Source organism: Microcebus murinus, chromosome 19 (genome assembly GCF_040939455.1).
Source record: "Microcebus murinus isolate Inina chromosome 19, M.murinus_Inina_mat1.0, whole genome shotgun sequence".
Taxonomy (NCBI): Eukaryota; Metazoa; Chordata; class Mammalia; order Primates; family Cheirogaleidae; genus Microcebus; species Microcebus murinus.
The window spans coordinates 38,124,083-38,139,462 of record NC_134122.1 but is presented as its reverse complement, the minus strand read 5'-3'; the positions used below and the strand labels follow the sequence as shown (position 1 = coordinate 38,139,462).

The 15,380-nt window shown below is 46.5% G+C and overlaps 1 protein-coding gene across 2 annotated transcripts; it reads right to left on the bottom strand.

The window, feature by feature from the left end:
- Positions 1–56: 56 nt before the first annotated feature.
- On the bottom strand, positions 57–15,289 carry KIF22 (kinesin family member 22). Of its 2 annotated transcripts, XM_012764251.3 has the most exons (14): positions 15,194–15,289; positions 7,793–7,988; positions 6,305–6,432; positions 6,061–6,215; positions 5,628–5,837; positions 5,313–5,543; positions 5,057–5,210; positions 4,792–4,927; positions 2,473–2,641; positions 1,792–1,960; positions 1,343–1,410; positions 417–629; positions 263–322; positions 57–180 (listed from the first exon to the last, which is right to left on the bottom strand). In XM_012764251.3, the coding sequence occupies exons 1-14, from the start codon at positions 15,282–15,284 to the stop codon at positions 133–135; spliced, it is 2,028 nt and encodes a 675-aa protein (XP_012619705.1). In that variant the 5' UTR covers positions 15,285–15,289; the 3' UTR covers positions 57–132. The 2 variants fall into 2 exon arrangements, with proteins under 2 accessions (XP_012619705.1, XP_075851541.1); XM_075995426.1 differs by lacking the exons at positions 1,343–1,410; positions 1,792–1,960.
- Between the last annotated feature and the right edge of the window lie 91 nt (positions 15,290–15,380).

Here is a 15,380-nt window from a genome sequence, read left to right as displayed (position 1 = left end):
CCCCCAGGGCGATTATACCCCGGCCCCGCCCTGCAGTCCCAAAAAACAGACGGAAGCACCGGAGTAAAAACTCTATTTACACAATACGCGGTTATACAAGGATTAAAAGAAACAAAATGCAGGAGACGGCAGTCAGGAGGGGCCACAGCGCTGGCCAGCGGCGAGACCCAGGATGTTCGCCTGCAACACAGAAGGGAAGGGGAAAGCAACGTTAGAGCTGGGCACAGGCCAGACAGGGAAGGGGGCACAAACAGGACCTTACCTTCAGGAATGACTCCATCTGTTTCCCGGTTATGCCCTCCACAAGTTCCAGGTCCTCCACCTGGCAGAACAGCAGCAATGGGGAAAAGGCGTTTAGGGAGTGCCAGGTCTCCCCTCCACCACACACACACTCCATGGCTGCCCTTCCCTGTTACCTGGCTGAAGGGGCCGTGGAGCTCCCTCCAGCCCACAATAAGCTGGGCCTTCTTCGGGCCAATGCGTTGTAGGCTGCGCAGATCCCTGGCTGAGCCTTCATTCAACAGATCCAATATCTTTTGGCGCCCATGGGCCAGTAGCTCCGGGCTGATCTGTAGCTCCCAGCAGTCCTCAGCCCTCGCCTCAGGCTCTGAGGCATCCAGGGACTCCAGCTATGAGGCAAGGGAAAGTAAGTGACAGAAAGCAGCAACGTGCTTTGGATTCCTCTGCCAAGACTAGAAACCTAGCACCAGTTACCTCCTCCCTGCCTGCCCACTCCAGCCTCTTTCCTACCAAGTATCCATCCCAAAATCCTTCCTTCTGGGCTAATGCTCATTAGATGCAACTTGTGAGAGTTAATACTAGTACCTAGTGGTAATACTAGTTCTTTTCTCATAGAGTTACTGTGAAGATCATATTAATAAGTGTGAAGCACAAAGGACACTTTTAAATCTGGTACCTCATCTCTAAAAAAGGAAAGAATAAGCTCTCCTTCACTGTTGGGAAAGTACATGTGAGAAGGCAATGAATGACCTCCCTTCCCCCACCCCTCAGTTTTTGGGTAGTTCTAGTGGTGTTTCATTTTCTGCAGGGGTGTGTTTGTTTGCGTGTGTGAGAGAGGGATTCTTGTGAGCTTCAGTCATATTTCCATAAGTTTTCCCTACAGGGCAGGAGCCAGGCTACACACTACCTAATAAGTACCTACTGAGTGCAGGAGCCATCAGGAAGAAAGGACAGTAACAGGCAGTAGACACCCACTTTGCTAGAACATCCTTATCATTCCTTTTACCCTAAATGTCCTGCAAAGGTACCATCACTGCAGGCAAGGGGTGAGCAAATTTCAAGACTTGTGCTAGGTGTAGCCTAAGCCTCCAGCTAGTCTCACCTTTCTCTTCCGGCCTTTATTCTTCAGGATATGAATCTCAGTATTTGGGGATGCTGCCTGCTCCTGAACTGGAAGTAGGAATTGAGAATTGGAGTCAGGACAGAGGCCACTTTTCACCCTCCCTGGTAGCCACTTGGTTCTCCCATTTGATTCCTCAGCTCCCCTGCACCCTGAGTTAACCTTCAGTTGTGTTTCCACATGCCCTTTCTTATACCTATATTTGAAAGTAATCTCAGTTGGTTTTGCATTAAAATCAATCACATACTTGTCTATGCCATCGTACTAAAAGCCAAGGGCAGAGCACCCAACTCTGCTTCAGATCCTCCCCACCCTCCCCTGGACTGGCATATGGTGGGAGAACACAAGTGATATGAAGACAGCTGCTAACACTTTTTCCCTTACGGGAACTCAGTTATCTGGACCCTCCTGGCCCCTGAAGCCAAACTCACTCAGTTGTAGGGGCATCACCACAGCCTTTTTCAGGGGCTTTGCCACTGTAACTGTGCGATGGGAAAGGGGTCGGAGCATTGTGGGAGAGCAATTCTCTTTCTCCTTTGGGTCCGCAACTTCCTGGGCCAGCACCTTGGCCTCCAGTTCTTTTTGTTTCATCTTAAGCCTCTGTTGGAAAGGATCAGGGAGAGTTGTGACCCAAACCCAACTCCAGGGCAGCTTGAAAGGTAGTAGATTAGCAGGGTGAATATGCAGAGTTAGGACCAATGGGGGAAGCTACCAGGAAACAGGTAAAGCCCAAAGTAATTAAGGGCTTTCTAATGATTGGGGGATTGCCCAGAGGTGAAACAAGCTTCTTTGGAAATACTGAAAGACTGTTCAAGCAGAATCCTCAATGTGGGCTGGGTTTTAGGAAATGCAATATGTAACATTTGTTCCTTTTATTTGGGACATTTTCCTTCTCACCTCACATCTAATCTCAATTATTTTTCTAAGTTTAGCTATGTTAAGGACATTGAAGCAGAAGCTGGGGAACTTCCAGAGTTGGGTGAAGACTGAACCCAACTCTGGACATAGCTTTTGAGTGTCTTTCCCTGTCTGAGGATCCTAGAATTGCTTCTCAAAGCCAGTAGGAATCCCAGCTACCACCTCCCATTCCTCCCCCACAACCAACACTTAACCTCAATCTCCAAGTCCTTCTCCTCCACTGTCTTCATGAGCACCATCCGCTCTCGCCTTGGGGTACTCAGCAGAGGGGCCCCCTGGCTTCCTTGGGAGCCCAGCAGACGGTCCAAGTTTAGGAGGCGCTCCAGCATGGCTGGGTCCATGCTACTTAGCTTCTGCAGGGGGCTGAGCAGACAAAGAGGTTACTCCCTACCTACTCTCTCATCACATTCTATACAGCAGGATTCCCCTCATCATGCCTTAACTTGGTATATCCTATGGTTCCAGAACCGTGATGGTAACTTGCTAGGCAACCCCAAACAAGTCATTTAGCTTCTCTGGGTACAGTGTCTTCCTTAGGTGAAGTAACCTCTCAGGGATGCCAGGAAAACAGATGAGAACAAGCATTTAATGAACACCTGAGTACCGTCAGGGATTTAAGACATTGCCCTGCTGTGGAAGCATTCACTGTCTAATAAGGAAAGAGACCATGATAAGGTGACAGCAAGGGCTAAGTGCCTATCCAATTGGAGGAACAGTTGGGGAAAGCTTCACAGAGGAAGTCATCTTCGGCAGGGATTTGACAGCCACTGAAGACCTCAACTGCCAAGCCTTTATCCTGCAGGCAGTAGGAAAGGCTTGTTCAAGCACAGAAATGCCTTAATCTGAGCATGGTAATGTCTAACATTTATTCCTTTCACCTAGAATATTTTCCCGCTCACCTTCTTACATCTGATCTCAATTATCTTTCCTATGATTCCTTGATTGTGCACCTTCCTTCCTCCACTGGGAACTAACTCTTTGAGGACAGGAACTGTCTCTCTTCTTTATGTACAACTGCCTCGAAGAGCAGGATCAGAAAATATGTGGACTTGAAATCATTTCTTCCCACTTGGCCCTCACAGAACAAGCAGCTACTCCCTCCCTCATTCTGGGTACTATCTACCTGGCATCATATACTGATGTTTTCGCCTCTCCTGAAGTGAGCCCCGCAATGTCAGGGTCTGTCTAGGTCTGGTGAAGTTCAGCTCCAAGTTTCCCCTTACTCAGAATGCTTATTTGGCAGAGAGCTTGCCTGTGTTAAGTTTCTCCGAGTTTGTGCATATAGGAGGAGACTGCTAACAGACAGCTTGGGAAAGACAAGACAGAGATGGGGTCATGAGTGAGCAAGCATCTTTTTGTGTGTGGCATCTTCCAATACAGTAGTCACCTGGAGCAGAGTGTATAATAGTCCTTGGCTTCTTCAGATCACCTCTGTTCAGTAATTTTTATTTATTTTTTTTGAGACAGAGTATCGTTTTGTTGCCCAGGCTAGAGTGAGTGCTGTGGCGTCAGCCTAGCTCACAGCAACCTCAAACTCCTGGGCTCAAGCAATTCTTCTGCCTCAGCCTCCCGAGTAGCTGGGACTACAGGCATGCACCACCATGCCCGGCTAATTTTTTCTATATATATTAGTTGGCCAATTAATTTCTATTTTTATAGTAGAGATGGGCTCTCACTCTTGCTCAGGCTGGTTTCAAATTCCTGACCTTGAGCAATCTGCCTACCTTGGCCTCCCATAGTGTTAGGATTACAGGCTTGAGCCACCGCGCCCGGACTGTTCAGTAGTTTTAGTACCTATACAATTTAGAGGTTTTATTAGGTCTAGGGGGTAGGAACAGGGCAAAGTTAAAACTGCATCTGGCTCCTTGGAATTGAAGAAGGAAAAGGGAGTCAAGTCACCAAACACAGAAAGTCAGTCCACTAAAGACAGGCGACCTGAGGATTAGTATATATTGGGTCATGAGGTGGAGCCATCAGAGTTGGGGTAGGAGGTACACACACAAGGGACTTGGTTTAGAGGCTTTGTCTGGATTGAGGGTAGAGGCAGGGCAAAATTAGGACAGCAACCAGCTCCTTGGAGAGTCATAGGCTGGGCCCTGACACAGATGGAGAGGTCTCAGTGAGACGTCTCTCTTCGTCTCTTCCACGTCTCCTTTGCTTTGCTTTTATCCTCTGGACCTGAAAGATCTGATCCAGATTATTCCTTGCTCGTCCTTGAAATAACTGCCCTAAAATTTGAGGGTTTGCTAATGGCTTAAAGGGATTAGAAAATGGAAAGGGAGGGGTCGGCTAGAAGCCAAGGCTCCTTAGGTCCCCAACACAGAAGCATTGAGGATAGATTGATCTTAGCACTTCAGTGAATTCAACAGAGTAGGATTTTGGGTGAATTCATTGGGAGAGGAACAAGTTCACAGCTGTCTCTGCTCAAAGATCTGACAGGCTAACCCTGTTACAGCTCCACAGCTAAGCCAGACACAATAGGAAGGGGATATACCCAAGGCCCCACTGCTCACCTGAGTTTCTGGGAGGTAGAGGCTGGGGCTGCTATGGGCTCAGGACTCCCAAGCTCTTCTTCCTCAGGGCCTCGAGCTCTCTTCACCTCTGATGGGCCTAGCAGTTCTTTCTGAGACAGCTTAACAGGTGCCAAGACTAGAAGATTGGGGGTGGGTGAAGAGGGATGGGAGGTGGTCAGCCTCTGTGCATATGCTTGGTGGCTTCAGCAAACTCCCTAATTTCCAGACCCAGTCTTTCCGCACCTGCCTCCCCCCCAGACCTCACCGTGAAGCTGTAGGCTCTCATTGGTAAAAGGCCGGTTGATCACCTCTTTGGACCTGGCAGCAAAGTTGAGTGCAGAGACTGTATCTAGGTAGAAGCGTCTCTCAGGGGCAATGTTGGCAATGAGGATGCTGTGGGCTGAGCCACCCAGAGAGTCCTGAAGGTTGGGGGTCAGGCAGAGTGGATGAGTGAGAAGCCCAGCCCTTCCTGCTCCTTGACTGCTATTCCCCAACCAGCCTAAGAGCCTCCTTCTCCTAACCTGCAGTAGGCGAGTGAGCTTGCTGTCCCGGTAAGGCACACGAGGGAGGCCCTGATTCAGTGCATCTACCACCTTGCCCAGTACAAAGAGGGAGGTGTTGATGGCTCCACTCTCTTTTAGTCGAAGGCCCTTGTTGCCTGTACGCCGGTTGTCCTCTGATCCAGCCAAGTCAATCAGGTAGAGTTTCCCCTCCCGCTGGCGAAATGGAGCCAAACGTTCCCGCTGGTCTACCTGGAGGTAAGAACAGAAGTCCTAGGCTTAGTTAGCTTAAGCTCCAGAGGTTTCCCAGGTCCTCACTCCATCAGTGGGCTTCACCTTGACCAGGAGCACAGCATGACTTCGAGAAGAGCGCTGGTTGAGCCGTGTGGCTCCGACAGTCCGGTTTCGACTGGCTGGTAGGAAGTGCCGCTCAAAATCAGCAAAGCTAGTTATGGGCTTCTGTGTGAGGCCAGGTATCAGGATGTTTCCCCGACAGTCTTCTCGGATTACCAGGTCTCCTGACGCAGGGTCTAAGAGGTCTAATACCTGTTTGAGTGGGGAGAGGTAAGGACAATTATCCATACATAGGCTGCCTGCTTCCTGGGGGATCAGTCTGCTTTTCTCTGCTGGATTCTGAGTTGTACTATCTGCTACTCCAACCTCTGTCTTTCCAGGTCTCACCTCTTTGCTAGAGCAGAGCTTTATGTTCTAGATCTAGGTCTTACTTAGACCCTTTGTTTCTTCCCTCTCAACCAGAATGGGGCCTTACCTTCTCCTGGTAGATCTCTAAGTAGGACATAGTGACAGAGAGGGCCCATGGTCGGCCCTCAGCTCCCTCCTCCCTTGTGAGCTGTAGGAGGTCCATGAGAGCCCGCGGAATCACTCCAGGTTGCTCTGGGCTTCCCAGCATTGTGTGGGTCTTCCCTGGGGAAAGAGTAGAGAAAGCTTTCAGAGTTTTCTCTCCATTTCTAGCCTTTTCTGACCCATAGCTGTTCCCTATCTGGCTCCCTCACCTGCTCCTGTGGGCCCATAGGCAAGCACACTGGCATTCTGTCCTTCTAGCAAGTGTCTTAGGATGGGCTGCACCGAACCTGCATAGATGTCCTGCTGAGTGCTCCTCTCCCCATAGAAGGCATCAAACCTATAGGCAGGAAGAAAGGAGGAAATTTGCAAGTTATGTGTGTGTGTGGGGGGGGAAGGCAGGGATTTTCATCCACACCTTGGATTTAAAAGAAAGTCGCTATCCCTTTTCTTGCACAAAGATCTTAAAAAACATCCACTGAACAGCTACTCTATCCCAGTCTCTGTGTTGGTAGTAGGAATAGAAACATGAATCTGATGTCCCTGGTCTTGGGAGTTTTGCAATCTGGTGGGTTAGTTACCCATACTTTGCTGTGATTTAGGAAACAAACATGAGAATACACTAGAAGAAGTAACTGATTCTGCTCAATGAAGGAGGATTTTGACAGAAAGAAGGGAAAGAAAGAAATTCTAAGTATCAAGAATAGCACATATGGGGGGGGGCAAAACAAAGACTAGCACATAGAAAAGACAAGATGTGAAAGAGCAGGGCTTCCCAATTTTTTTCACATGGCAACATGTATAGAACATTGTATTTATACACCATAATGGGGAAAACAAGAGGATGCTGCTTAGGACTGAGTAGATACAACATACCTGTAGCCCATTCACTGCACTCTGAGGGAGAAACTATGGCGTAGGCCATACCAGAGAGTTTAGTACACATTGAAGGGGAGGAGGCTGGAAAGAAACTGAAGCCTAATTGTCAAGGGCCTGGATTGGGAGTCAGCAAATGTTTTTTGTAAAGAGCAAGATAGTAAATATTTTAGGTTTTGTGGGTCATACGCTTCCTTTTTACAACTACTCAGCTCTGCCATTGCAATTAGAAAGCAGTTATAGACAATATATAAATGATAACATTTTATTTATTAATACTAAAAGACTCCTAGTCAGAGTTGACCTGTAGTCCCTGGTTTGCCACTCTTGGCCTAGAATAATAGGCTAGAGAGTTTGAACTTTAAATTCTCAATGGGATTTTAAAGTAGCTGTCCTTGTGAGTTCTGTCCCCAAACCTTGGTGGTCTTCTGACACTACCCAGCTGCAGCCTGGGTTGGCAGGCTGGTCTATGTTCCTAACCCTTCCCATATGGCCACCCTCCAAGGCCAGACCCTATTTGGGGATCCCCTGCTCACCTTTGCCACTTATTCCCCCCTTTGGGCCTATTTCCCCCACAAGACTGTGAACAGTAATGTGTGTCTGATTCAGCCTCTAGTCTTTCCCTAGAGTATCCTAGAAAGGACCCGTCACAGTGGGCACCCATGAACATTTCCTGAATGAACAAATGACAGGGGGAACAACGTGGTGCTGAGGAGGGAGCAAGGATCCTGGAGAGGCAGGTCTGAGAAACTCTCTGGGGAAGTGACAATGTGAGCAGGCCTAGGAGAGGTGATGGCATGAGAAAAGAGAGGCCTGAACCTTACTGGTATTTGAGAGTCTCCTGGTGGTTCCTCCAGTTGGCAATCTCTAGAGAGCAGCTGTCCATGCCCCGTACACAGGGGGGATCACTTGCTTCAGCTGTTCCATCCACAAATGGCCGCAGTCGCACAGCCACCCTTACTCGAGCCGGAGGTGGGCGCCTTCCAGCCCCTACCTTGCTTAGCCGACAGCGACCAGCTCCTGGAGAGAAGATTACTTTAGGCATGCAGTATAGTGGTAGCAGAGAAGTGGAGACCAACTTTGTTGGAAGGGCCAGGGGCCACAGCTAACTTCAGGGATGTTCTTTCCGCCCTGTTTGTCCTGTGGGCACTCTCAAGCTTAATCCCAGTTCTTTCTCTGCTGTACAAGTAGGTTCAGTGGCATGTACAGCAGGCTTCTCTGACTGCAGTGTATACACAAACAACCTGAAAAATCTTGTTAAAATGCAGATTCAGCTTCAGTCCCTGGGGAGATGCCTGAGATTTTGCATTTCTAAAGCTCCCTTGTGCTCCCGCAGCTGCTGGAACATGTTTCAAATTGCCAAGGTTTAAGTAGACCAGCACCTCACAAGGTTGTTCTAAGGATTAAAAGAGTTGATATTTGGCCTGGGGCAGTGGCTCACGCCTGTAATCCTAGCACTCTGAGAAACCGAGGCAGGAGGATTGCCTGATCTCAGGAGTTCGAGACCAGCCTGAGCAAGAGTGAGACCTCGTCTTTACTATAAATAGAAAGAAATTAGCCAAACAACTAAAAATAGAAAAAAATTAGCCAGGCATGTAGTGTGTGCCTGTAGTCCCAGCAACCCGGGAGGCTGAGGCAGAAGGATCACTCGAGCTCGGGAGTTTGAGGTTGCTGTGAACTACTGTGTTTCCCTGAAAACAAGACAGGGGTCTTATATTTATTTTTCCTCAAGAAGACACCCTAGGGCTTATTTTCAGGATATGTGTTATTTTCCTCTCAAAGCCTCAGCTTGCAGCACGCACAGGATGGCCAGGACCTGACAGAGGGAGCCGACCGTGTTGGTGGGGCTTCCCGCACCTTTCTGGTCACCTCTGGGATAGTAGCTGTCTCGATGGGGCAGATGAGAAGGGCTGCTCATCTTCTTTACTGCTCTGCCACGAAATGCATGGGTTGTGCAGATACGCTACGTAGCCACGCCCATCACTAGGTCTTACTTTCGGGGTAGGGCTTATATTGCGAAAATGCTTAGAAATCCTGCTAGGGCTTATTTTATGGGTAGGTCTTATTTTCCGGGAAACATGGTAGACTGACACCACGGCACTCCAGCCCAGGCAAGAGAGTGAGACTCTGTCTCAAAAAAAAAAAAAAATGTTGATATTTGACCCTATGTAAAACCAGATAATGAACTGCCTGACTTCTGTGCCTCTTATTTGTTGCCTGGGATTTATAATACATATTTAGATGTATGTACATATTGCCCCCCACCAACTGTTAACAATGGTTTTCTCTTGATGGGGGATTATGTGACTTTATTTTCTATGTTATTCAGTTCTGCAATGCTGTAATATTTGCATTTTTAAAAAATAACACTATGGACATCTTTGTTTGGAAAGGATCAGGTTGGGGAGTAGCCTCAAGCCCCTTCTGTCCCAAGTCAGCCTGCAAAAAGCACTGACATGTAATTCTTTTCTTGTCAGTTTTCCACTTAGTTTGCTTCTGATGATAAAACCTAAATAATTTGAAAAAAGTATGAATAATTTGTATCAGAAAATACAATGAAGATAAAAATTTAAAAAGCCTTTCTGAGCATTAAATGAACAAAAAATCTTATGAGGAGGATAGCATACTGTTGTAGCTCTCAGCTAATAGCAGAATTCAAACCTAGATCTCTTCCCTTCCAAATCTGCTTTTAATGATGATGCCATATTGTCTCCCTATTATGTACCAACTGGGAAAACTCTTAGCTCCTCCTTGTTGGTGGTAACAGCTAGTTGCTGGGAGCCACAGGCCTCACAGAAGAGTATATGCTGCCAACACAGAAACAACAAGAGAAAAATGCAGACGGATTCCCCCTGGAAAGAATCTTACAGTAAGGCATGCCCATAAGCAGATGGCCTGCTTCAAAAACTGAGCCTCTCTTCCTTCATCTGATAAGTGGGGCTAGTAACACCATTTTTTACTTACTGGTTTACAAAGCACTAGGACATCTAGTTCTCATTTGTTCCTGGCAATCCTGAAAGTCAGGAGCAAGCAGGTAAAAACCTACAGATGCACATGTGCAGCTAGAAAACTGAGCTGCAGAGAGGTTCGCTGATATGTGAACAATGTGTGCAGGAGCTTTCTCTGCCTCAATTTTTTTTTTGGGGGGGGACAGAGAAAGATAGCAGATATAGAAGCACTTAAGGAATCTCAGTGATCAATGTAAGGGAAAAAGGTAGGGGAAGTCTGTGATGAGGAATGGTGTAGATTCTGGTCAGACAGAACTGCATTTAAATTCCAGCTCTGGCATTTATTAGCTTGTGGTCTTGGGCAAATGACTTAACATCCATGTGCCTTGGTTTCCGGTCTTGAAAGGGCTTTATGAGGATTTAAAAAAAGTAACAGGTAAAATGTCAGCATAGTGACATAGTAGTTTCATTACACAAGATAAAATGGCCTGGGTTCAAATCCTAGCTCTGGCAGTTACAACTAATTAACCTGGGGGCAAAAGACATGAACAGAAGTTTTCTAGAAGATGGACAAATGGCCAACAAACATATGAAAAAATGCTCAACATCACCAGTCATCAAATTAAATGCATTTAAATGCAAATTAAAAGTACAATGAGATACCTACAACCTTACCCCTATCAGAATGCCATTATGAAAAGGTAAAAAAATGTGTGCTGGCATGGATGCAGAGAGAAAGGAACACTGTTGGTGGTACTGCAAATTAGTACAACCTCTATGGAAAACAGTATGGAGATTCCTCAAAGAAATAAATGTAGGCCTACCATTTGGTCCACCAATCCCATTGCTAGGTATCTACCCAAAGGAAAAGAAGTTATAAAAAAGATAACCTGTGCTCAAACGTTTGCCGCAGCACAAACCATAATTACAAAGATGTGGAATCAACCTAAATGCCCATCAATTCACGAGTAAAGAAAATGTGGGGTGTGTGTGTGTGTGTATATGTGTGTGTGTGTGTGTACATATATATATGTACACACACACATCATGGAGTAGCACTCAGCTAAAAAAAGGAACGAAATAATGTCATTTGCAGCAACTTGGATGGAACTGGAGACCATTATCTTAAGTAACTCAGGAATTGAAAACCAAACACCATATGTTCTCACTAATAAGTGGAAGCTAAACAATGGGCATACACGTGCACAAAGAGATATAAAGGATATTGAAAACCAAGAAGAGGGGAGAGTGGAAGGGTTTTGAGGGCTAAAAACTTACCTTCTGAGTATAATGAACACTATTCTGGTGATGGGCATACCAAAAACCCTGACTTAAGCATTACACAAGGTATCCATTTAACAAAAACATTTGTACTCCCTTAATATTCCGAAATAAAGAAAAAAATAAGCTGGGGAGATGATTTTCCATCCCTGTGCCTCACTTTCTTTACCTGTAAAATGGGAATAAATAAAAAACACCTACTTGTTTGGTTGTTAGGGAAGTAATGAAGGTAATCCAGGTAACATTGCTTAGAACAGTATTTGGTAAAAGCTCAGTGTTTTATATTCGCCCCCCCCCACACACACACACATTTTTCAGATGAGAAAACCTCAGTATAGAAGGGTTAGTTGACTTGACCATGGTCAACAGCTACTTAGTGACAGAGCTTCAAATGAAGCCCTTTAGGCAGAGCGCAGTGGCTCACGCCTGTAATCCTAGCACTCTGGGAGGCCGAGGCGGGCGGATTGCTTGAGGTCAGGAGTTTAAAACCAGCCTGAGCAAGAGCAAGACCGTCGCTACTATAAATAGAAAGAAACTAATTGGCCAACTAATATATATAGAAAAAATTAGCCGGGCATGGTGGCGCATGCCTGTAGTCCCAGCTACTTGGGAGGCTGAGGCAGCAGGATTGCTTGAGCCCAGGAGTTAGAGGTTGCTGTGAGCTAGGCTGACGACATGGCACTCACTCTAGCCTGGGCATCAAAGCCAGACTCTGTCTCAAAAAAAAAAAAAAAAAAGAAAGAAAGAAAGAAAGAAAGAAAAAAAAAAAACACCAAATGAAGTCCTTTATATGAATCCCCAGGCCTCCTTAGCCCTTTTGTCTTTATATCCTCATGGGACTTGGAGTCAGAGACAAGATCCGCCTACTAGTGTGACCTAAGCCTCAGTGGAGTCTCAAGCTTCCCTTTATAAAAATAACAGTATCTACCTTCATAAGAATGTGAAGATTCAAAGTAATAATGTACATACAATGTTTAGCACCAGGCCTGGCAGCAAGTGCTCAATGTTAGCTGTTTCTATTACACCCTTTCTCTTGCTACCCACTTCTCAACCCTTGCAACTTATTTCTGCCTTCACTATTCAGCTGAGTCACCAATATTGCCAGGTCCAAAAAGCATACTCAGTCTCAACCCTATGTGACTAACCAGCAGTATTTAAGACTCTTGGTAGACACACTTTTCCCTTAGTTTCCATGCCACTTACTTTCCTGGTTGTTTTACTGGTTCCAGAGAACTCCTCAGTTCTGCCAGTCTTAAATGTTTTTCCTAGGCTCTTTCTATCCTCCTTTAGACCAGGGTTTGTCAATTTGAGCACTACTGACATTTTGGGCTGGATAATTCTGTGTTGTAGGGCTGTCCTGTGCATTTAGGCTGTTAGCACATACCTACTAGATGCCAGTAGCATTACCCACACCCACTTCCCAAGTTGTAACAACCAAAAAAAGTCTCCAGACATCTCCAATGTCCAATGGGGGACAAAACTGCCCCCAGTAGAGACCATTCAGATTTATTTCTTGGGCATGGTCACCTACCCTTTTGGCTTCAATTACCATCTTAAAGCTAATGACTCCTATTCCACACCAGAGCTCTCTCCTGAAATGCAAACCCACACTAAGAGCAGCTGCCCTGGCATTTCCTCTTAAAAGTTTCTCAGGTACCTCAAACTCCACCTGTCCTAAAGGGAACCTTCTCCTTCTCTCGGCAAGCTCATCCTCCCCCTTTGCTCATGTAAATGAATGGCATCAACACCAAAGGTGGGACTCTTTAATTCTACCTTCTCTACCTCACATACCAGTTAATCATTAACATCAGTTTCATTAAATATCTTTTAAAATATCTCTTGAATGAGTCCACTTCTCTCCATACCCACTGCACCTTTGTCCAAGATCATCATCTCAACGGCCTGTGTCCCTGCCTCCAGTCTCACTCCCCTCCAATCATTCTCTCCCTACTTCCTTCTTTGCATTGAAAGTTCTCAGCCATAATGAATATCCTTCAGTTTTTACAAAACATGCAGCTCTCTCACAACTCTGGGCCTTTGTACAGGCTATTCTCTCTCCTTGGAATATCTTCTTCACTACTGCACCACCTACCCCAAATCCCCCCCCAAAACTGAGGTGAACAATTAAATCTTAATTCCTCTTAAGAAAAAAAATCACCTTACCTTGTAAGCATTACTACCCCACTCCCACTAAGGCTTTATCAGGTGCACCGGCAGCTCTCTTTAGCCCCTCCATCCAAGTATTCATCACACCCTACTGTGATTGCATGTCCATAGTCTTCCCCAGCTGAATTAACTCTGTGGGAACAAGCTTTACCCTGGCTCACCTTTCTATTCCCTATGCCTGGCATAGAGTAGGCCCTCAGGGAGTATTCGCTGAACAAATTTAAGATTTGCTGAATGAACTAACATAATCATTGGCTTGTTCATTTCCCATTTTCATCATAAAAGTGGCTCACTGCCATTCCTGCTCCAGAGCTCCAGTCCGTGGGAGGAGGGAAGAGAGGCATGCATACATAACTGTTTACAGTTTTTATCTCTTTCAACACAAAAACAGCCCTGGGGTTGGGCAGGGCTAGTACTTGCTTCTAATTTTCCCCTCCCACAATTCCCAAATTTCATTCACCTTAACTCTTCTCCCTTTTATTGATGAAGAAATTAAGCCAAGAGAGCATCTTGACCTCTCTTACATTATAAATAAGAAAATGCTGTTCTTTTCTTCCCAGCCAAAGCCTGGCAAACTCCTATCTAACCTTTGAAACCTACCTCAAATATCACTCCCTTAATGAAGTCCTCCCAGAACAGTCAAGGGTTAATTCAGATTTCACATGCTTTATAGCACTTTATACTTATCTCTCATTGTGTTTCATCACATTACATCTGTTTATGTGACAATCTATTGAAACAGACTATAAGCCCCTCTAGGGAAGGGGCAGTATTCACTCAAGCATTTTTATGATATCTACTGTGTACCAGACACAGTGGGTCTTGGAAGGGTGAGGGGAGGTTGTGCACAGCATGAACAGAAAGTGCTGGGGCATAATAAGCAGAATCTAGAATCAGATTGCCTGAGAACGAATTCAGGCCCCAATATGTATTAGCTGTTTTAACTTTAAGCAAGCTATTTAACCCATCTGTGCCTCAGCTTCCTCATGTGTAAAACAAAGACTATAATAGTTACCACCTCATAGCATTGTGTGGCTATTAAATGGTTCATCACTATAAAATGCTTACAACTGTGCTTGGCAAAGGCTCAAGAAATGTTAGGCATTCTCCTAAATGTCTGTTTCCCCACAGGGCCTGACAAACACTAAGGGGCTCAAATCACTGAGAAGAATTCAGTCTATAGGAGGAGGAGGGGACATGCAAACAAACACAAGACTTTGAGCGTCCTAACAGTCGTTCCAACCCTAAAATACCATTCACTTCCACGGTTAGAGTGAGAGGAAACAGTCCCTTATTAACTTTTTCTGTGATCTCAGCGCATCTTTTGCTGTCAACTCACACCCAGCTGCAGCCGGGTCTCAACTTCAGCCTGCCCTCCTGTATCTCTCAGAGTCCTCTCCGCGCCCAGACACCACGTCCTACACGAAACCCTTCTCCTAAAACATGCACCCATCTCCTTTCTGTTTATCCTTACAGTGAGAGCGTTAGCCACTTTTCTCTTGCTTTCTCAAATTTTCCCTAGAGATGGGGTAACTGCCCCTATTTTACAGACAAAGAAACTGGAGCTTGCAAAGGAAAAGTACGTCGGACTCAAACCAAAAGCTTGGGCCGGGAGGCCCTGGTGTACTGACCCTAGCGGTGAGGAGGAAACGGAGAAGGAAAGAGCTAGGCGGACTGACGAGTTTGTGACCCCCACACTCCCCTTCTCCCCGCCTCCGCCATTCCGGCCTCTCCCGGGCAACCCACGGAGCCCAGCCCAGACTCCGACGCATTACTGCACAAGGCTCCAGACCACTGCTGCCCTGCCTCGCCCAGGCCAGGCTCGCGTACCTGAGGTCGCTGTGGCCGCCATCTCGCGTCGCCTAGCTGCGCCTAGGCCCCAGCGTCTATTCCAGGCCCTCCTTTGGCCCGCCTCTCCCATTCGAATTCCCCGGTGCCCCGCCCCATCTCCTAGGCTCCACCAATCACGGCTAGCTGCTGCCGGAAGCCCCTGCCTGTGGGTTGCGACTATCCCGCC